General features: G+C 35.9%; 1 protein-coding gene across 1 annotated transcript in view; it reads left to right on the forward strand.

Annotated features, from left to right (window-relative positions):
* LOC131227509 (glutathione transferase GST 23-like) overlaps window positions 1-19,454 on the forward strand; it is a 41,938-nt gene extending 22,484 nt beyond the window's left edge. The window contains exon 2 of the mRNA XM_058223294.1: window positions 18,991-19,454. Within this exon, the coding sequence (XP_058079277.1) occupies window positions 18,991-19,353 (363 nt within the window). The 3' untranslated portion in view covers window positions 19,354-19,454. The remainder of the gene's footprint in view (window positions 1-18,990) is intronic.
* Window positions 19,455-25,016: the final 5,562 nt, after the last annotated feature.

A 25,016-nucleotide genomic window follows, 5' to 3' on the forward strand; every position in this document is an offset into this window, starting at 1 on the left:
GAGCGCTGAGTGCCGAATACTAGACGGTTGCGCTTTCCACTGTGTCGTGGTCGGTTGGAAGGGGGTGCGGCCTTACCCGCCCGAGAGTAGGGGGCAATGCTAGGCTGAGTCTGACCAGCTCGAGGAATGGGTCCGCTATTGACGAGCCGAGCCCGATATTGGCAGGCGGATAGCGAGGTCTTTTCCACTCACCTTATTGCGCGCGATGGGGCGACAATCTGGCTTGGAGTGTACTAGACCCCGGTGATATCCCAGATTTTTGAGCTGTATTGACATGTGGACTTAGATGAGGATTTGTATGCTTGAGTTGCATTTCGCATTGCATGGCCTTGGTATGGCCGACATCATTCTTTGCACCGCATGGCCTTGGTACGGCTAATGGTATTCTTGGCATTCATCAGCATGTTCCGCATTACTCTGATACTGCATAGCTGCATTACTACCTTGAGCATACACTTTCACCACCCTCTAAGCTTTCTATAAGCTTATGCACGACCGTTGCGTGCAGGTGACGTAGGATCGCAGCAGCGCTGAGGCTTGGGCGCGTAGCTGATCTTTTGGAGCTTTTGGTCTATCATCATTGTATTTCCCTTATGCTCATTGTAATTGTAAAGTTTTTGATTACAGTGGAAATGTGATGGAGTTTTTGGTTGTTGTTTGTGGGTTATGCCTTTGGTTATGCTTATTACGAATCAAACTAATGTACAAAAAAATCCTCCTTGTAGCATCCCAGGATCGGAGCCTGGCGAATGGGTGCTGGGGGCCGAGAATGGGGTTCTACGGACGTCGTTAACTGCAGATAAAAGATGGCCATTGACCGTTTGGAATAAGAGACGGTCCCTGACCGTCTTATATGCCGGAATTTGAGACGGTCAAAGACCGTCCCTATTAGAGACGGTCATTGGCCGTCTCTTACTGGTAATTTGAGACTGTCAAGGACCGTCTCAATTAGAGACGGTCGTTGGCCGTCTTTTCCTGTAATTTAGGACGGTTAAAAATAGTCTGCATTAGGGACGGTTCTTAGCTCTCTGTTTGAGACTGTCAAGGACCGTCTCTATTAGAGACGGTCATTGACCGTCTTGTATTGGTAATCTGAGACTGTCATGGACCGTCTCAATTATAGACGGTCAACAGCCATCTTTTACTAGTTTTGCAAGGAAGTCAAAAATAACCTTCATTAGGGATGGTCCTTAGCAGTCCCTATTTGAGACTGTCAATGACTGTCTCTATTAGAGACGGTCCTTAGCCGTCTTATTGTGGTTATTTGAGACTGTCAAAGACCGTCTACATTAGACTAATGCTCAACTCAAACATTAAAAACAAAAAAAAATTATGAATTTTGAAAAAAAAAAAAAAGTTAAAAAGCTTAGAAAATTATCTAACAATGTTTAAGAAAAAAATTTAGATTTTGAAATAAAAATTAAGAACTTTTAATAAAGTTGATAATTTTGAAAAAAAAAAATTCGATAAGAAAATGATATTTTGAAAAAGAAAAATTTAAAAATTAAACAAAATTGTAAAAAAATTGTCAAATTGTAAAAAAATATATATTTTAAAAAAGAAAACTAGATTTTGTATTTTGAAAAGAAAAATTAAAAAGTTGTATAACAAAAGTGATATTTAAAAAATGATATTCTGAAAAAGAAAATTTTAAAAATTAAACAAAATTGTGAACAAATTGACAAATTGTAAAAAAAATATATATTTTTAAAAAGAAAACTAGATTTTGTATTTTGAAAAGAAAAATTAAAAAGTTATATAACAAAAATGATATTTAAAAAATGATATTTTGAAAAAGAAAATTTAAAAAATTAAACAAAATTGTGAAAAAATTGACAAATTGTAAAAAAATATATATTTTAAAAAAGAAAACTAGATTTTGTATTTTGACAAGAAAAATTAAAAAGTTATATAACAAAAGTGATATTGAAAAAATGATATTTTGAAAAAGAAAATTTTAAAAATTAAACAAAATTGTGAAAAAATTGACAAATTGTAAATTATATATATATATATATATATATATATATATATATATATATATATATATATATATATATTAAAAAGAAAACTAGATTTTGTATTTTGAAATGAAAAATTAAAAAGTTATATAACAAGATTTCGATAAAAAAAATGATATTTTGAAAAAGAAAATTTAAAAAATTAAACGAAATTGTGAAAAAATTGACAAATTGTAAAAAAAAATATATTTTTTTAAAAAAAAGAAAACTAGATTTTGTATTTTGACAACAAAAATTAAAAAGTTATATAACAAAAGTAAGATTAAAAAATGATATTTTGAAAAAAAAAAAGAAATTAAAAAAATTGTGAAAAAATTGAAAAAATGTAAAAAAATATATATTTTAAAAAAGAAAACTAGATTTTGTATTTTAACAAGAAAAATTGAATAAAAAAAAGGATCTATACCAAATTAAATGGATGTGGCCTACAATACACAAGGTGGGATTAAAAACATGTAAATGTGAAAAGAAAAAAGAAAAAGAAGAAGAAGAAGAGTGTTAACTCGAGGTTAAAAAAAAAATATACACGTTCAAGAAAGAGGAGTGCAAATCAAAGTTCCTCAATACCTTGGTAAAAAAGAAAATGGTCTAAATTCAACGGTAATATTAGATGGTTGAGATTATCCAATCATTGTGATATTAAAATAAGTGTTCTACCCAACATAATAGATGTGCCCTTCAACACAAGTGCAGACCAAAGGAGATTGAAGCATATGGATGTTTAAAAAGAATAGTACAAGTCAATGTTCCTCAGGATAGTAAAAAAGAAAATGGTCCAAATTAATCTAACGGCAATTTCAGACAGTTAAGATCATTCAATCAGTGTGACCTTTGGAGAGGTGTTGCCAACATTAAGAATTGGTACCAAATGCATACATTAGTATAGGCCATTCTCATGTTATCATTTTTCGGCTATTAACTCGTCTCCAAAGCAATGAAATGTAAACTTGCACAGCTTAGATATAGTTTAAGTTGCTTGTTAATTAAAAAGGAATTGGAATATAGTTTAAGCCAAATGGAATCTAAAAAGAAAAAGAAAAAAAAAAGACGACCGACATCCATCAATTCATACCAAGTCCACCAATCAGATTTTGTATTTTGATAAGAAAAGTTAAAAAGTTATAACAAAAGTGAGATTTAAAAAATGATATTTTGAGAAATAAATTTTAAAAAATTAAACAAATTTGTGAAAAAATTGACAAATTGTAAAAAAAATATATTTTTTTAAAAAAGAAAACTAAATTTTGTAAAAAAAAAATGTTAAATTTATTTATAGTAAAAATGATATTTAGTTAAAAGAGTAAAAAAATATATACATTTTGAAAAAAAAATGTTAAATTTATTTGTGAAAGATAAAATTACTAATTTATTAGGCACATCCACTAATTGAACCTTTAATCGTTTTTGGACAATCTAATCAGTTCAAATTGAAGAGTAAATAACTTCAGATGTTTAAATCAAATTTCACTGAAATTGTTGGTCAATCTTGTATGCCCAATATCTTTCTCATATATATGTAGCCTGGTTGAGGCGAGTAACTAGTCAAATTGAGAATTAATTAGTAAAATAGAGTGAATGAACTAGACATGTGAAATGGGCCAAATATTCTGGTTAAAATTGTGACCCAACTTATAACTGACCTTGTGAGAACTTAAGAATTGATGTTAGTAACTTTTGTGGGCCTCATCATGATGTGTGTTGAACATCAACATCGTGGATTTGATGTGTCCCATTTATAGTTATGAGATATCTCAAAAATCATCGGTAAACGAATCTCGAGTGGGCCATACCATTTAAAACTATGTGAAGACATCCTAAAAAATATAAAAGCACTTGGTGGGGCCCACATGAGTTTTGGATGCGGTTGAAACTTGGTCTGACCCCTCATCCAAGTGGGACACACATAATGAGTGGGTTGGATATGTGAATCACATTTAGGCAGGCCCAATATATGATTATGAATGTTTTAAGGAAACCTTTCTCCACTACATTTAAGTGAATTACTCGTTACCTTTATCAAAGTAAACTCTGTGGGGTTCACCGTTATTTATTTATTTTATCCACTCCATTCATCCATGTTAACAGATAATTTGAGGTCTAAAGAACAAACAGGAAGCATATCCAAAGCTCAAGTGGACCACACCACAGGAAATAGTGTGATTGAACCTCTACCATTTAAAATTTCTTGGTGGCTATAGAAGTTTTGGATCAAGCTGATGTTTGTGTTTTCTATTCATTTATATATTTTTGATATTATGAACAACCTTTAACTATTTTTGGACAATCTGATCAGTCCAAACATGAAAAGTAAATAACTTCAGATGTTTAAATCAAAATTCACTCAAATTGTTAATCAATCTTGTTTGCCCAATATCTTTCTCATACGAAATATGTTCGAGGCGAGTAACCGTTTTTGGATGTTGGTCGGTGCTCTATGGGTCCCACCATGATGTATGTGTTTCATCCATGCTGTCCATCCATTTTTACAAATCATATTAGGGCAAAATACTAAAAATGAAAGGGATATAAATCTCAGGTGGACCACACCACATGAAAACAATAGTGATTGGATATCCACCATTAAAACCCTCCTTAGGCCCATTGTACCTTTTATTTGACATCCTATCTGTTGATTAGGTCATACAGGCCCAGATGAAGGGAAAAAAAATATCAGATTGATCCATAACTTTATATGGCCCCCAAAAGGTTTTTAATGGTCGACGCTCATTCAACACTGTTTCTTATAATGTGGTCCAGTTGAGATTGGGATATACCTCATTTTTTGTCTCATACCATAAAATAAAATGAAAAATAGATGGATGACAAGGATGAAACATGCACATACATCATGGTGGGGCCCACAGAGCACAGACCATGTGACCCATGACCGCTCGTAAGAGAGACTCGCTCTCTGTCCTCTCTCTCTCTCTCTCTCTCAGATGGATGACGTGGACATAATGGACCATACCACAGGAACACATTAGGAATAATGATTTCCACCGTTGAAATCTTCCTATGGCCTACAATGATTTTTATTTGTCATCCAACCTGTTCAATAGATCACAAATACATGGATGAAGGGAAAACTAAAGTATCAACTTGATCCAAAACTTCGGTGGCCTTACAAATTATTTTAATGGTAGACGTTCAGTTTATACTATTTCCTATGATGTGGTCCACTTCAGATTTTTATAGGCTTCATTTTTGAACTTATGTAATAAAATTATATGTTAAAATGGATGGATGGAGTGGATAAAATAAATAAATTATGGTGGCCCCCATAGGATTTACTCTGTACGCTTGAGAACGGATCGACTACTCCCCTGACACTAACCAATGACTAGTGTTCAGTGCTCTATGGCTCCCACCACGATGTATGTGTTTCATCCATGCTGTCCATATATTTTTACAGATAATTTTACATTATGAGACCCAAAATGAGATATATGCAAATCACAAGTGGACCACATTACAGGAAACGTGTTGAATGAGCGTCGACCATTAAAAATATGATCAATAGGCATAAAAGTTTTGGATCAAGCTTATTTTTATTTTTTCCCTTCATCTGGTCCTGGATGACCAAATCAACAGATTTGATGTCAAATAAACAGTACAGTGGGCCTTAGGAGGATTTTAATGGTGGATATCCAATCACTATTGTTCTCATGTGGTGTGGACCACCTGAGATTTATTTCCCTTTAATTTTCGGCATAGAGCCTAATATGATTTGTAAAAATGGATGGACGACATGGATGAAAATCATACATCATGGTGGGGCTCACAAAGCACCGTCCAATCTCGCCCAAATTCCTCGTTTCTCTCTCTCTCTGTCTCTCTCTCTCTCGCCGCCCTCCCTTCCTTGCCGCCCTCTCTCACTCACGCGCATCCTCTCTCTCTCTCGGTCCGCTCTCCACCGCGCCCTCTCTCTCTCTCTCGGTCCGCTCTCCACCGCGCCCTCTCTCTGTTTCTGTCTCTCTCGGTGCTCTCTCTCTCGTACATCCACATGAGGTATCTCTCTCTCTCTCTCTCAATCTCAATACCGATTGAAACGATTTGGTGATTTAGGGAATTAGGGATTTAGGGATTGGGGATTTAGGGATTTTGGGATATGGGGATTTAGGGATTTTGGGATATGGGGATTTAGGGATTTTGGGATTAAGGTGGGCCCTACTGAGTTTACTCAGTACAATAAGAGCGTACTGAGTAACTCAGTATGCAATCCGATTTCGTCTGCAGCACCACCATGATCTATGGCCCCACCATGATGTATATATTTATCCATGCCATTCATCCATTTTTACAGATCATTTTAGGGCTTTATCCCAAAAATTAGAGCTGGTGCTTTTGATCAGTTGAAGCAGAATGCAACTAAAGCTAATGGATGCCTGTAACTTTTCTAAAATGTAAGTAAGTTATAGGTGACTTAGTTACAATTGGTGTTTGGGGGAGGAAAGTCACCTATTTGGGGTGAGAGGATTTTAATACACCAAAAAAAAAAAAAAATAGTTGCCAGCAATTTTATGTGCATAGATGGTTCTCCTGCACAATAGGAAAAAGACTGGAGGATTTTTTGAATGTAAATTCTAAGGACCTGTTTGGTTTCCACTTTAAAATGAATTCATATCTTTTTAGTCGATCTCTAATTCATATCTTATAATTACATGAACTTGGATTACACTCTAAAATTCAGTTTATGTAATTCACATTTCGGATCTGATATTAATAGAGATGCAGAACTTGTACAAGCACTTCTGCAGAAATTTGTCTGATATGTGCTCATGCATAGTATCTTTGAGCTGACTGTTCCAAGATTGTATTCCTCCTGCCTGTTCTTGGCAATGCTGGGAGCAATACATTGAAATCATACATGACGAACAGGGTATACTATTTGCTGGAAGTTTATTGAAGCAGAAGCGGCAGTGAGTTTCGCGACATTGTTTCAATGCAATCTGTAAAACACTGTAACAAGAAGCATACACAGATTTAGTGTACTAGGTCTTAACCAATTAGACATTTTGAGAACTGTACAATGTTTGTTTTGTTATTCATCCCTTAAGAACGAAATAAAAATACATATAAAATCTTATTGGGTGCAAAGAGAAAAACAAGGCCCATTGGACCAGTGATGCAATCAGCTGATGTAGCATGCCACATTAGCATGTACTTCCTACATTGCTTTTTCTTTACCACTGTTTCCAAGGATTTTGTTGTAGGAAATGAGGATTTGCAAATGATATTGATTTTCTACTGTTGTATACTCGTTTCTTGCTCATTCTATTGCCTTGGTTAAGGAAATGAGTACAGATTTTGCTGATTGGTTTCACTTGTGTTAATATCTTGATTGATTTTGGTTAAAAAATGAACTGTGTTTCTCTTAATACGCTGTTTTTCTTGTTGGTTATTCATGTTTTCCCTGATATGATTGGATTTTGTTGCAAGTAAGGAGATTTGAGCTGTTTTTTGTCCCCATGAAGAACTACTGAATCAAACTATAGAATCTTGAGTTAGCTCTTCTTCTTCTTCTTCTCTTTTTTCTAATCGGCAATGAAAATTTCATTTCTCAAAAAGAAAAAGAAAAAGGAGGTACCTATCCATTGAGGCAACTAATAGGACAGCAGAAATGGATCGAACATGACCAGTCATAGCATTGTTTATAATACAACCTTCCACCACAATACTGAAAAGAATGGGAAAGAGGATCTCATTTCCTCAGACCCCTGGAATTATCGAATGTTCAGTCAAATGTCTAAATGGACCTGAGATCTCTTTGCTTTTCAGAGGCATTGGGTAGATTTTGGTATAAAACAGTCACCAAACTCATCAGTGTACATGTTCATTTAATGTGGACTGGGCAATTTTTGACACCATCAATTGCTTTATCACTCTACCTGATGATTTGACCCACTTGATCACCAAACATCAGGCACCCCTGATGGTTTTCTCAGATGACCCAGACATGTGACTGTGCGTTGCCTTCGCAAAGCTCTGTAAATACAAGAAAAATTGCATGGCTATCTGCATTCTTACAAAGTGCTCTGTAAATACAAGAAAAAAATTTGCATGGTTGTCCTGTTCAAGATGCTATTTTCTGGATACATACAAATGTGACGCGATCAGCAGTTGCAGGATTTTTCTTGACATCACAGTGTGACTTTTTCTTCCTTCATCAAACTGATCTGAATCCGATTGGTTCATGGAGATCCTGGTCAAGTGTCTTTATTTTCAAGTTCTTTAGCTTTGCTGTACATTCTGTCTGGAACACTGTTAGGACCTGAAAAAAAGGCCCTTGTTTGCTTTAAATGAAATGTTTAACCCAGCCTAGATCCCAAGAAAAATAGCTGGAAAGTTATGGGGATCTTTGAGAGCTACTGTGCTTGCATGTTGTACATGTGAAGCTGCAATTCTCTTGATCCTTTGATGTTTGATTTTTTAGGGATCCAAGTGTTGCGGTTGTGCATAGAGGTCTATTTTTTTTCATTATATAGCTTTGTATTGAGGGCTTAGTTAGGGCCATCCCCTATCTAGGTGTATCTATTTTGTTTCATGAAATATACACAGCAGTGGCAGTGTGGTATTAATATTTATTATCATGACTCCCTTATAAAAATTGAATGTGATTTTTTTTTTTCGGTGCTGATGCCTCAAAAATTTTGAATCATAGGTATGAGTTCAAAAGCAACCATGGAGAATGGGTCATCACAGTGAAACCCGATTTAGGTCCTGGAATATCTGAACGAGTTCCAAATTTGTACATTAGTTCCAAATTTGTTAATGCTGCCAGTGCTGCTTGTCTTTTGGTCAGATAAAATATGTTTATGTCTACATAACACTGCTTGTTTCATTCTGTGCTTTCCCTAACATTTTCACATAAAAAATCATTTGTGCTGTATCCACAGCTACATGGAGTCAGACCCTGTAAAAATTGCAGCAGAAGGTGTAGAACGGTTTAAGAAGGAAAATTGTGATCTGATAATTGTAGACACAAGTGGACACCACAAACAGGAAGCGGCTCTGTTTGAAGAAATGCACCAAGTGTCTGAAGCAACGGTATTCATTTTCTTATCCTAAAGGTTTATCACTCTTATTCATTTATGTTAGTTGCCAACATGCTATCTATATCACATTTAAGTTCCTTGATGTTGTAGAAACCAGATCTTGTTATATTCGTTATGGATAGCAGTATTGGCCAAGCAGCATTTGACCAAGCTCAAGGTTTTAAACAAAGTGCCGCGGTTGGTGCTATGATTGTTACTAAAATGGATGGCCATGCAAAAGGAGGCGGTGCACTTAGCGCGTTAAGTGTTGTTTTGAAATCCACTACACATATGGGCCCCACATTGATGCATGCGTTTATCCCTAAGGTATTAGATAGTCTTCTACTTGCAGTACTGGCACTAAAAGACACCAAAGTACACAAACAAGGTAAGAAAGACAGGGCAATACTTGAATAGAAATAGGTAGCTTTGTTAATACAGATGAGTAAATAGAAAGTATGTATAGTGAGTAAGGGGCTTGGAATTGTTAGGCAGGAATGGTCCATTAGGTAAGAGTGTCACTTAGTGAGCACACCTCTTTATGTATCAACATGGGTATATGCATCAGATTAGATGTGTTGATGCATTGAAATGGATGATCAATCTTAATGGGACAATCATTCTCCTTATTAGTGTCTCAAGATTTTTCGGCAAGCTTTGTAGGTCATGCAGTTGCACAAATTGCCTAACTTGGTAGACATGATTAATGTGTCAGTTATGCATTGATGTGTATTGTGTTTATGTTGTAAGTTAAAGTTGTAACAAACTTATGGTATGCATTGATGTGTATTGTGTTTATATTGTAAGTTAAAGTTATAACAAATTTATGGTATGTAAGCCATGCAGTTACAACTTTTTTCTCCTTTGAATTGTAACAAACCGTATCGGTTGCATTTTTCTCTGTCATACAGGTTGTGGCTATCAAAGATATAATATCCCCTCCTTATAGGGAAACATTTAATGATGTGTACAGGTAAATTCATTTTTTCTTATTCCTTATATTATTTCCCAGTTATATTCCAAATGTATCGGTTGCATTTTTCTCTGTTATATAGGTTGTGGCTATCAAAGATATAATATCACCTCCTTATAGGGAAACATTTAATGATGTGTACAGGTAAATTCATTTTTTCTTATTCCTTATATTGTTTCCCAGTTATATTTGTGTTGGTTTCAGAGTACAGGTAGCAATAGAAAGTGTTGGTCGATTGTGGCTTATAGACAAAGGGATGAGTAACCAACAATACGAATATGGGAGGCCTTCCCCAGGTATCCAGATGCTTTTAGATATAATTATGTTGTTTTTAAATGTATTAGCTCGAAATTGATGGAGCAGACCCAGATGTGCATCGGAGCTATCCGGATGTTGAGCGGGGGTCCCTGGAAGGTGGGAACCGCTGTTATGACCATGATAAAGCTGTCCATTTCCTATGGACAGCATTGGAGGAGCTTGACCATTTGGACATGCCGTGTTTATGTATTTGATCGAAATTAATGGAGCATACCCGGATGTGCGTCGAAGCTATTCGGAAGAGCGGAGTTCCCTAGAAAGAGGGAACCGCTATTATGACCATGATGAAGCTGTCTATTTTTTATGGACAGCATTGGAAGGGCCTGGCCATTTGCGCCGGATGGCCGTGTTTATATCTGTATTTGCAGGGACCATACCCTTAACCTAAACCAAAACCTATGACCTAAAACCTTAACTTATAACCTAAACCTCAACCTTAATCTAAACCTAAACCTTAACCTAAAACCTAAACCTAAACCTAAAACCTAAATGTATTCTCAAATCCCTAAACCTAAACCTACACTTAATCCTAATCTTAACTCCCTAACCTAAACCTATACCTAAACTTGAAAACCCAAACATAAACCCAATCCCGAACCCGAACCTAAACCTTAACCTTAACCTATTCTCAATTCCCTAAACTTATATCTTATAATCTAAACCTAAACCTAAACCTAAACCTATACCTATACCTATAACCTTAACCTAAGCCTAAACCTAAACCTTAACCTTAACCTTAACCTAAACCTATAACCTTAACCTAAAACCTAAACCTATAACCTAAACCTAAATCAAAACATATAACCAAAACCTATATCCTAAACCCAAACGTATTCTCAAATCCTATAACCCATAATCTAAACCTAAACCTAAACCTAAACCTATAACCTATAACCAAAACCAAAACCTATAACCTAAACCAAAGCCAAAACCTATAGCCTAAACCCGAACCCATTCTTAAATTTAAAAACCTATAACCTAAATTGTTAACCTATAACCTAAATCAAAATCTATAACCTAAACCAAACCAAAACCTAAAACCAAAACCTAAAACCTAAACCTATAATCTGTAACCTAAATCAAAACATATAATCAAAACCAAATCCCAAAACCCAAACCTAAACCTAAACCTAAAACCTAAACCTAAAACCTAAACCTATAACCTAAAATCAAATCCCTAAACCTAAACCTAAACCTAATCCTATAACCTAAACTCAAATCCCTAAACCTTAACTTATAGCCTAACCTAAATTTATACTTATAACCTAAAACTATTCTCAAATCCCAAAACCTATAACCTAAGCCTAACCTTTCCCTAAACCTATAACCTAAACTCAATTCCCTAAACCTAAACCTAGACCTAAACCTAAACCTAAACCTATAGCCTAAACTCAAATCTCTAAACCTTAACCTATAACCTAACCTAAACCTATACTTATAACTTAAAACTATTCCCAAATCCCAAAACCTATAACCTAAACCTAAGCTTTTCCTAAACCTATAAGCTAAACTCAATTCCCTAAAGCTAAACCTACACCTAATCCTAATCTCAACTCCCTAACCTAAACCTAAACATAAACTTGAAAACTCAAACTTCAACCCAATCCCGAACCTGAACCCGATTTCCTAAACCTAAACCATAACCCATTCTCAAATCCAAAAACCTACAACTTAAACCTAAACCAAAACCAAAACTTATAACCTAAACCCGAGCCCATTCTCAAATCCCAAAACCTATAACCAAAACCAAAACCATAATCTATAACCTAAACCCGAACCCATTCTCAAATCCCAAAACCTATAACCTAAATATAAACCTTAACCTAAACCTATAACCTATAACCAAAACTTATAACCTAAACCCGAACCCATTCTCAAATCCCAAAACCTATAACCTAAACCTAAACCTTAACCTAAACCTATAACCTATAACATAAATCAAAACCTAAACTTAAACCTAAAACCTAAACCTATAACCTATAACCTAAACCAAAACCTATTACCTTTCCCTAAACCTTAACCTAAACCTATAACCTATAACCTAAATCAAAACCAAAACCAAACCTAAACCTAAACCTAAACCTATAACCTATAACCTAAACCTAAACCTAAAACCTAATGTATTCTCAAATCCCTAAACCTAAACCTACACCTAATCCTAATCTCAACTCCCTAACCTAAACTTAAACCTAAACTTGAAAACCCAAACCTAAACCCGATCCTGAACCCGAACCCGATTTCCTAAACCTAAACCTTAACCTATAACCTAACCTAAACCTATACTTATAACCTAAACCTATTCTCAAATCCCAAAACCTATAACTATAACTTAAACCTTAACCAAAAACCTATAACCTAACCTAAACCTAAACATATAACCTTAACCTAAACCTAAACCTATAACCTTAACCTTAACATATAACTTTAACCAAAACCTATAACCTAAACCTATTCTCAAATCCCGAACCCGATTTCCTAAACCTAAACCTTAACCTATTCTCAATTCGCTAAACCTATAGCTTATAACCTAAACCGAAACCTAAACCTATACCTTAACCTAAACCTATAACCTATAACCTAAACATAAACCTAAAACCTAAATGTATTCTCAAATCCCTAAAGCTAAACCTACACCTAATCCTAATCTCAACTCCCTAACCTAAACCTAAACATAAACTTGAAAACTCAAACTTAAACCCAATCCTGAACCTGAACCCGATTTCCTAAACCTAAACCATAACCCATTCTCAAATCCAAAAACCTATAACCTAAACCTAAACCAAAACCAAAACTTATAACCTAAACCCGAACCCATTCTCAAATCTCAAAACCTATAACCTAAACCAAAACCAAAACCTATAACCTAAACCCAAACCCATTCTCAAATCCCAAAACCTATAACCTAAATATAAACCTTAACCTAAACCTATAACCTATAACCAAAACCTATAACCTAAACCCGAACCCATTCTCAAATCCCAAAACCTATAACCTAAACCTAAACCTTAACCTAAACCTATAACCTATAACATAAATCAAAACCTAAACCTAAACCTAAAACCTAAACCTATAACCTAAACCAAAACCTATTAACTTTCCCTAAACCTTAACCTAAACCTATAACCTATAACCTAAATCAAAACCAAAACCAAACCTAAACCTAAACCTAAACCTATAACCTATAATCTAAACCTAAACCTAAAACCTAATGTATTCTCAAATCCCTAAACCTAAACCTACACCTAATCCTAATCTCAACTCCCTAACCTAAACTTAAACCTAAACTTGAAAACCCAAACCTAAACCCGACCCTAAACCCGAACCTGATTTCCTAAACCTAAACCTTAACCTATAACCTAACCTAAACCTATACTTATAACCTAAACCTATTCTCAAATCCCAAAACCTATAACTATAACTTAAACCTTAACCAAAAACCTATAACCTAACCTAAACCTAAACATATAACCTTAACCTAAACCTAAACCTATTACCTTAACCTTAACATATAACTTTAACCAAAACCTATAACCTAAACCTATTCTCAAATCCCGAACCCGATTTCCTAAACCTAAACCTTAACCTATTCTCAATTCGCTAAACCTATAGCTTATAACCTAAACCGAAACCTAAACCTATACCTTAACCTAAACCTATAACCTATAACCTAAACATAAACCTAAAACCTAAATGTATTCTCAAATCCCTAAAGCTAAACCTACACCTAATCCTAATCTCAACTCCCTAACCTAAACCTAAACCTAAACTTGAAAACCCAAACCTAAACCTGATCCTGAACCCGAACTTGATTTCCTAAACCTAAACCTCAACCTATTCTCAATTCCCTAAACCTTAACCTATAACCTAACCTAAACCTAAATCTATAACCTAAACCGAAACCTATAACCTAAGTGTATTCTCAAATCCTTAAACCTAAACCTACACCTAATCCTAATCTCAACTCCTTAACCTAAACCTAAACCCAATCCCGAACCCGATCCCGATTTCCTAAACCTAAACATTAACCTATTCTCAATTCCCTAAACCTATATCTTATAACCTAAACCTAAACCATAACCTAAACCTAAACTTAAACCTATAACCTATAACCTTAACCTAAACCTAAACTTAAACCTGTAACCTATAACCTAAACCTAAACCTAAAACTTAAATGTATTCTCAAATCCTTAAACCTAAACCTACACCTAATCCTAATCTCAACTCCTTAACCTAAACTTAAACCTAAATTTGAAAACCCAAACCTAAACTCGATCCCGAACACGAACCCGATTTCCTAAACCTAAACATTAACCTATTCTCAATTCCCTAAACCTATATCTTATAACCTATACCTAAACCTAAACCTTAACCTAAACCTATAACCTATAACCTTGACCTAAACCTAAACCTAAACCTAAACCTGTAACCTATAACCTAAACCTAAAACCTAAATGTATTCTCAAATCCCTAAACCTAAACCTACACCTAATCCTAATCTCAACTCCCTAACCCAAACCCAAACCTAAACTTGAAAACCAAAACCTAAACCCGATCCCGAACCTGAACCCGATTTTCTAAACCTAAACCTTAATTTGTTCTCAATTCCCTAAACCTAAACCTAAACCTAAACCTAGACCTAAACTTATAACCTATAACCTAAACATAAACCTAAAACCTAAATGTATTCTCAAATCCCTAAACCTAAACCTACACCTAATCCTAATCTCAACTTCCTAACCTAAACCCGATCTGAACCCGAACCCGATTTCCTAAACCTAAACCTTAACCTATAACCTAACCTATACCTAAATCTATAACCTAAACCTAAACCTAAAACCTAAGTGTATTCTCAAATCCTTAAACCTAAACCTACACCTAATCCTAATCTCAACTCCCTAACCTAAACCTAAACCTAAACTTGAAAACCCAAACCTAAACTCGATCCCGAACCCGAACCCGATTTTCTAAACCTAAACATTAACCTATTCTCAATTCCCTAAACCTATATCTTATAACCTAAACCTAAACCTAAACCTAAACCTATAACCTATAACTTTAACCTAAACCTAAACCTAAACCTAAACCTAAACCTGTAACCTATAACCTAAACCTAAACCTAAAACCTAAATGTATTCTCAAATCTTTAAACTTAAACCTACACCTAATCCTAATCTCAACTCCCTAACGTAAACCTAAACTTAAACTTGAAAACCCAAACTTAAACCCGATCCCGAACCCGAACCCGATTTCCTAAACTTAAACCTTAACCTTTTCTCAATTCCCTAACCTATATCTTATAACCTAAACCTAAGCCTAAACCTAAACCTTAACCTAAACCTAAACCTGTAACCTAAACCTATAACCTAAATGTATTCTGAAATCCCTAAACCTAAACCTACACCTAATCCTAATCTTAACTCCCTAACCTAAACCTAAACCTAAACTTGAAAACAAAACCTAAACCCGATCCCGAACCCCAACCCGATTTCCTAAACCTAAACCTTAACCTATTCTCAATTCCCTAAACCTATAGCTTATAACCTTAACCTAAACCTTAGCCTAAACCTAAACCTAAACCTAAACCTGTAACCTAAACCTAAAACCATATGTATTCTCAAATCCCTAAACCTAAAACCTAAATATATTCTCAAATCCCTAAACCTAAACCTACACCTAATCCTAATCTCAACTCCCTAACCTAAACATAAACCCGATCCTGAACCCGAACCCGATTTCCTAAACCTAAACCTTAACCTATTCTCAATTCCTTAAACCTATTGCTTATAACTTAAACTGAAACCTAAACTTATACCTTAACCTAAACTAAAACCTAAACTTATAATACATAACTTAAACATAAACCTAAAACTTAAATGTATTATCAAATCCCAAAACCTAAACTTACACATAATCCTAATCTCAACTTCCTAACCTAAACCTAAACCTAAACTTGAAAACCCAAACCTAAACCAGAACCCGAACCCGATTTCTTAAATGTAAACCTAAATGTATTCTCAAATCCCTAAACCTAAACCAACACCTAATCCTAATCTCAACTCCCTAACCTAAACCTAAACTTAAACTTGAAAACCCAAACCAAAACCCGATCCCGAACCCGAACCCGATTTCCTAATCCTAAACCTTAACCTATTCTCAATTCCCTAAGCCTATAGCTTATAACCTAAACCTAAACCTAAACCTATAACCTTAACCTAAACCTAAACCTGTAACCTATAACCTAAGTCTAAACCTAAAACCTAAATGTATTCTCAAATCCCTAAACCTAAACCTACACCTAATCCTAATCTCAACTCCTTAACCTAAACCTAAACTTGAAAACCCAAACCTAAACCCGATCTCGAACCCGAACCCGATTTCCTAAACCTAAACCTTAACCTATTCTCAATTCCCTAAACCTATAGCTTATAACCTATACCTATACCTAAACCTAAACCTAAACCTAAACCTAAAACCTAATATATTCTCAAATCCCTAAACCTAAACCTACACCTAATCCTAATCTCAACTCCCTAACCTAAACCTAAACCTGAACTTGAAAATCCAAACCTAAACCCGATCCCGAACCCGAACCCGATTTCCTAAACCTAAACCTTAACCTATTCTCAATTCCCTAAACCTATAGCTTATAACCTAAACCTAAACCTAAACCTAAACTTAAACTTTAATCTAAACCAATAACCTATAACCTAAACTTAAACCTAAACCTAAAACCTAAATGTATTCTCAAATCCCTAAACCTAAACCTACACCTAATCCTAATCTCAACTCCTTAACCTAAACCTAAACTTAAACTTGAAAACCCAAACCTAAACCCAATCCTGAATCCGTACCCAATTTCCTAAACCTAAATATTAACATATTCTTAATTCCCTAAACCTATAGCTTATGACCTAAACCTAAAGCTTAACCTAAACCTAAACCTAAAACCTAAATGTATTCTCAAATCCCTAAACCTAAACCTACACCTAATCCTAATCTCAACTCCCTAACCTAAATCTAAACCTAAACTTGAAAACCCAAACCTAAACCCGATCCCGAACCCGAACCCGATTTCCTAAACCTAAACCTTAACCTATAACCTAACCTAAACCTAAACCTATAACCTAAACCTGTAACCTAAACATAAGCCTAAAACCTAAACCTAAACCTAAAATCGAAATGTATTCTCAAATCCCTAAACCTAAACCTACACCTAATCCTAATCTCAACTCCCTAATCTAAACCTAAACCTAAACTTGAAAACCCAAACCTAAACCAGATCCCGAACCCGAACCCGATTTCCTAAACCTAAACCTTAACCTATAACCTAACATAAACCTAAACCTATTACCTGCACTTATAACCTAAACATAAGCCTAAAACCTAAACCTAAACCTAAACCTAAAATCGAAATGTATTCTCAAATCCTTGAACCTAAACCTACACCTAATCCTAATCTCAACTCCCTAACCTAAACTTAAACCTAAACTTGATAACCCAAACCTAAACCTGATCCCGAACTCGGACCCGATTTCCTAAACCTAAACCTTAACCTTAACCTATTCTCAATTCTCTAAAGCTATAACCTATAACTAAAACCTAAACCTTAACTTAAACCTATAACCTAAGCCTAAACCTTAACCTAAACCTAAACCAAAACCTATAACCTAAACCTTAACCTATAACCTATAACCTAAACTTATAACCTATAACCTAAAACCTAATCCTAAACCTAAACCTAAACCTAAAACCTAAACCTAAACCTATGTTAATGATCAGTTTTATTTTTAAAAAGTGCCCACTTTTTTGGAAGAAGTTTATGCAATTCTTCATGATTCTGAATTATAATGTTTTGTTGGTTTAATATTTTTTTTTCAGGTGAAAGACACAAAGAAAATTGTTGCTGATTTTTTTTCTTTTTTTATTTATGATGTTAAACCTATATGTATTTATGTGTGGATGAATATAATGTGGATAAGATTGCTTGTGTTTGGATGGATGTAGTTTATGTTTGGATGAATGTAGTTTATGTTGGATTTACGTAGTTTGGGTTGTTTAGATGGATGTGAATGTGAATATGATGAAATATATTATATAACAGGTGTATATCAGGAAGAATACGATGAAATATATTGTAACAGGTGTATATTGACCCTCTTATAAAGGACGGTGCATGACAGTCCTTTTTAAGGACGGTCCATGACCGTCCTTTAAAGGCCCATAAGAGACGGTCCATGACAGTCCTTTTTAAGGATGGCCCCATGACCGTCCTTTAAAAGGACGGTCTATGGCCGTCCTTTGAAGGCTTATTAGAGACGGTCTACGACAGTCTTTTTTAAGGACGGTCCATGACCGTCCTTTTAAAGGACGGTCGATGGCCATCCTTTAAAGGCCTATAAGAGACGGTCCAAGACCGTCCTTTTTAAGGACAGTTCACGACCGTCCTTTTTTAGGACGGTCCATGACCGTCTTTTTTTCGTCAATAAAAATGACGGTTTTCGACCGTCCTTCAAGTAATACGACACGTCAAAATTTGACGGCCCTTGCGACGGTCCATGACCGTCCTTTTTGGTCATTTGAGACGGTTTTGGACCGTCCTTTTTTCACAGTTTTGGCATAGTGACATTCCTATATAATGATGCAGTGTTTCTCTAGCATTCGCACTGCTTTATTTTCGCGAGGAAAAGAGCAAGAACAAGCAATAGAATCCATATTAGAAGCGCTCAAGACCCTCGATGCAGAGCTTGAAGGGAAGAAATTCTTCGGAGGAGAGACAATCGGGTTCGTAGATATAGTGGCTGGTTGGATCCCGCATTGGCTCCCTGTGTTAGAGGAAGTGTCGGACATGAAGCTATTAGACGCTCATCGATTCCCATCACTCGATGCATGGGCCAAGAATATCAACGAAGTTCCAGTTATCAAAGAGAATCTCCCACCTCGTGATAAGATGATGACAGCCTACCACGGCAAGATGAAGAACATGGTTTCATTAGCCACCAGCAAATAAACTAGCTTTTCTTTTTTATATGATGTAGTTGAAATTAAGTCCATGTATTTCCCTAAAAATGCATTGATAAGGAGTTTAGAAGGTTTCTTTCCTTCTCTTTATTTTGGGCAACTTGTGAGAAAATTTTGATGAAGTGATTGTAGCACATGTGTGGGCCATTCATTAGGTGTAGTGAGATTTGGGCTTAGATGGGGCCTTACAAATGGTGTAAACCATCGAACAAACAGGTGGGCTACACGTTTTTGGCGAGATGCATCTCTGTGGCCACATTTCGCAACCTTTGAAGGCTTTTCAAGCTATGTATCTGGTGGGCCCCACCCTTAGGTGACGCTCCAAAAAGATGGATATGGTGGGTTCATCAGCTGGGCTGTAAGCATATCCTCGATGTTGATTTTGTTGTAATCTCGTGTTTCAAAATAAATAATTAAAATGATTTGAAAAATTCTCTCTAAGTTTTTATAAAAGCAACAAAGATATTTTGTCTTGTAGTGGTGTGAGTTTAGTCTCATGTTGGATAGGCAAGAAGAAATCTTTTCATTTATAAGAAGAAGATTTTGTATAGGGCTTAGGCCCCTTTTAGGGGGCTTGTGAATTTGGTTGTTTGGGGGCTATGCCATCGGCACCAATCTATTCCATGAACCATATGCACGCGCAGGCCGAAACATGGAGTGGCATAGTGCGGTGTTGTGTGGTACAGCTTAAAAATTTTTGTTGCTTTTTTAAAATTTCTATTTGCAACAGTTATTTGTTTTTTTAATTTTCGAATAGAGCCGAAAAACGAAAAAGCTTCTTTTTTCAAAAAACCCGATAGCCATGACTATTAGTAGGGGTGCGTACACACCCATTTGAGGCAACCTTTGAAGTCTATAGTAGACTTCTCTGGTTTCGAATTTTTAATTAAGTTTAATCTTTTGACTGTCTCTCTCACACTTCTAATATCTACAGCTATTTCATCTAGTTCAATCTTTGGTATAGACATATAGTGATGGTTCGGGTCTTCGTACATCGAGTGTATCGGTGTGACGAGACAACATTTAAGAGTATCTTGGAGATTGATTGTCCAGTATTCCTATTGCAGTACGGACATCGTCCAAAGGAGGACAAATCAATTTCAAGTCGAGTGACTTTTGTCATGCCTTGAATCAAATAAGTTTTCTAAATTCCTCCTTATTCAAAATTTTAATTTTGTTTTAATATTTTTGTTATAATTAATTTTTAATTCTGAATTTTCATAATTACGAATTTACAGATCTGAAAATTCTCACATTATTGAAATTGATTTCACTACAACAAAAAAGGCATTTAGCCTTAATTCAAAATCGTGGCTAAAAAGGTTTAAAACTAAGGTAAAAGCCTTTAACTTCAGTTTTGCCTCAATTATCCAAACTGAGGCTGGAACTAGCGGTGTACATTGAGTGGAACCGAGTCGAGCTGGCCTCATCTTGACTTGGCTCGGCCACTAGCTGACCTCAGCTTGAACTTAGCTCAGCTCGATCCTCGAGCTTGACTGGCTAGCTCAGCTCGGTTCGGTCAGCAGTTCGGACTAGTTCGAGCTAAGATTGAGCTGAGTTCGTCTGTTCAACATTTCCACAAACACCTGGATTGCACCTTCAAAATCCCACTGTATGGGAAATAACATCAATGATTTTCAAGGTATTTTATTAAACACCTTCTAAGCAACATAAAAACCAAGAAAAAAGGGTATTTATTTCATGTACATACCTTCCGTGCCACCAGCCACGCCACCAACCACACTTCGTTGAGTCATTTCATCAAACACTTGGTAAGCAACATCAATATCAAAGTAACCGAGTCGCCGAATTGGTTTGATCTGAGTTCAATTCGAGTTGGATTTGATTCGAGTCGCGTTGAGCTGAGGCCAACTCGAACTCATTTTCAAGCTCAAAAAATCAGCTCAACTCAACTCGAACTCAGCTTCGAACCGAGTCAAATCGAGCTTTTTTGAGTCGAGTCGAGTCGAGCGAGCTAACCGAGCTAGCTTGGTTCGTGTACACCCCTAGCTGGAACCCCTGTGGCTAAAGGCTTTAACCTCAATTTTAATAACCGAGGCTAAAAAGGCTTTTATAGCCTCGGTTCTTCAAGTGAAGCTAAAAGAACCTTTTTAGCTTCAGTTGCTTCAAAATGAGGCTAAATCAAAATTTTAGCCTCCGTTGTTTCCAACAAAGACTAAATCCAAAATTTAGCCTTAGTTGTGTCCAACCGAAGCTAAATTTATTTTTAACCTCGATTCTCAACAACCAAATTTAAAGCCCTTATCTATAGGAGTTGTAGTCTCATTTTAGGTAACTGAGACAAAATTAAGACTAAAGATGAATTTAGCCTCCGTTGGCAGTTTTTAACCTCATTTCTCAACAACTGAGGCTAAATTTAGTTTTTCATCTCGGTTGATCCCAACCGAGACTAAATTCATCTTCAGCCTAGGTTTCTATCAACCGAAGCTAACAATATCACAATAAACCGTTGATCAAACCTGTGCATGCATGTTTCACCCATTTAACATTCGACATAAAACAACCGGCACGATACCAATAAAACAGTTAATGGTCTATTTAAAGTTTTCAAAACAAGCTTGAAGAAGCTAGGGACTGGGATTGAAAGTAGCCCCGTACAGCCAAACAACCAAACAAGCAAAACCGTACATAAACTGGGGACTAAAAATAGCTGTAGCATCTCCTCGGCAAATCACAACCACAAACAGAAGATGAGACCAGCCGGCGACAGGGCAGGCATGCTTTGATAATACTCTCCGACATTTGAGAACCGCAACGGAAGCCTCTTTTGATTCTATCAACTTCACCACGGATTCGTCATTTTTGTCAATTTCTGTAACAGAATCCACTTGTAGGATCCATTCAGACTCAAAACTGAAGCACAGGCTAGATCAATGACGATTCAGACATGCTAGTTATTTCCTGATATGATGTTCCACACGCACAGTTTTTCTGTTAGCACGTTTGAGTAAATTGGTTCCAGAACAGGGGAGCATAGTTCAAACTTCTTTTCATATATAATGCGAGTAAATTAGTTCCACAACAGCAGAGCATAGCGCAAACTTCTTTTCATATATAATGCAATAAGAAACTGGAGATGATAATAATAAATGTCGAACGGAAGTGAAAAATAGGGGAAACAAAGCATGATAGATGTCGAGGCAGAAAGAACATATTCACCTTAAAAATAACACGACTCCATTCCAATTGCTTCTTTTTACCTCTGTCAAAAAGATAAAAGTCGTTGACTAATATCATCTCCCACCTGTAAGTAAGCATTAGTACCTCTTTAGTTTAAGTTGTGCAGAATGTTAGCATATTAAACCAATTAAGTCATCCATGTATAAGTCAAGAAATGACAATGTCTACAGGGAGAGACAGCATGCAAAAAAAAAAAAAAAAGAAAACAAAAAAAAAACCCGACAAGCAACTATATGAAAATCAACATTAAAACCTCAAACAGGATCGATCGAGTTCACTTCAGGATACTTCCACTTTAGAAGGCCTTCATGGGTTTTAGGTACATACGGATCATCCCAGCCCTGTAAAAAGAAAATTATCAGTATCATCACCAAATAATCTAAAAATGCATAAATTTACCCAACACCTACCATGTAGAATATGCACTTCAGCTAGATGGTATAGTATACACATTAAAAAACAGAAAGTTTCACTAGAAACATTGCCACGCCACTGCTAATCATGTATCACTAAGAAACTAGAAAGTATGTTGATATGTTTTTTATTTTTATTTTTTCAGAAAAAGGAGAAAAAATCCACAAAGTAGGCTCTAAATACAATGTATCTCTTTCTGTCTTTATATGTTTCTTCCATCTATCAAGGATGATGTTGTCATTACATAACAGGGTTTCTCCAATCACTCATCCAGAGAATGTGCCATCAACTCATAAATGCATAAAGGGTATTACATAAATGCATAAAGGGTATTACACCGGATGAAAGGAAAAAAAATCATCTGAAAATGGTGAGTACAGGAACTACTCTTGGACATCTGTAAAGCTATGGAAAAGTGAGTAATAGAAGTTGTCCATAAAGAATTTGGAGCCATTACAAACGAATTTCTTTGTTTTGGCATTGTTATGTTTCCTAGTGGCATATGTGCGCATACATATGCATATGCACATCATGCTTGTATTTTCTAACTTGTGGTTGTTGGTTTTGCAGAGTTGTCAGTTCTTGATTTACTTGGGGATGATGAATTCAATGCTTATTCAGAACGAAGATCAGAGCATGAAGCTCATGTTGCGTTTTCTGTATGAGGTATTCAACTTCTTGTTAATCTAGACATCCCAAAATGTTTTATAGCATCTGACTCTTGCCAATATCACATGATGTCCCTAGTATTTTCTGTTACTAAGCAGTGCTCACCTTGCTCTAATCTTATTAAGCTTCTTTATTCGGGCCAGCGACCAAGGATATCCTTGGTCGCAGGGTTACCAGGGATTCTGTTTCCATATTCAAAAGATAATTGTGGCCCACCTACGCATCAAATGAGCCTGAAATTTCAAAGGAACCCCTTCTCGTGATGGAGAGTCGGGTGAACGGTTGAGGTTTTCATTAAGTGGCACACATTTTACACATGTCAAAGCCGAGAAATCATTCTGTCTCACTAGCGCTCTTTTCCTTTTTTTTTTTTTCCTTTTTTCTTTTGAAAATGGGTCGGGAGCAGCTTTCCTGATGAGTGCTACAGAGCATTGCAGATTTAATGGAAAATGAAAATAATTGGCACCCAAACATGCTCTAAAACTACCCAAAATGCCTTTATATATATATATATATATATATATATATATATATATATATATATATATAGGTATATATATATATATATATATATATATATATATATATATATATATATATAGGGAAAAGGTACTATGCGCTTGAGCTGATGGGAACGTCCCATGATGTTGAGCTGTGTGGGCCCCACCGTGATGCGTGTCGAACATCTACCCCATCAGTCAGATGCACCATTCCATCGTGGGCCTAGGTCTCAAAAATCAAGTCAATCCGTGACTTGTGTGGGCCACACCACATACAGAAGTTGAGAGGGGCCGTGCACCATTAAAACATTCATAATCATTTTTTGGGCCCACCGAGATGTGGTTTGGAAATCCAGCCCATCCATTATGTGTGTCCCACTTGGATGAGGGTTCAGACCAAGTTTCAGCAGCATTCAAAACTCAGGTGGGCCCCACCAAGTGCTTTTATATGTTTTTGGCATGTCTTCACATGATTTTAGATGCTATGGCCCACCTGAGTTCCGTATACGGCTGATTTTTGGGATATCCCATAATTTAAAGGGGACCCATCAAATGCACGGTGTTGATGGTCGACACGCATCACGGTGGGGCCCACACAACTCGACCTTATGGGACGTTATCATGAGCTCGAGCGCATAGTACCTTTTCCCATATATATATATATATAAAGAGAGAGCCCATCACTGTTTTTGTCATAAATGTTTAGGCCATATTTTGGGTCAAGCAACAAACAGATCTTGAAAAATGTATTGAAATTGCCATCATACTCAGAATCAACGTCTGACTTTCTGATAGGCCTGGATCTTCTTCGTCGGCTTATGGCTGTGTGAACTAAAACAATAAACGAAAAAAAAGTTCTCATCGAGGG

The sequence above is a fragment of the Magnolia sinica genome, chromosome 15 (genome assembly GCF_029962835.1).
Source record: "Magnolia sinica isolate HGM2019 chromosome 15, MsV1, whole genome shotgun sequence".
In the NCBI taxonomy this organism is placed as follows: Eukaryota; Viridiplantae; Streptophyta; class Magnoliopsida; order Magnoliales; family Magnoliaceae; genus Magnolia; species Magnolia sinica.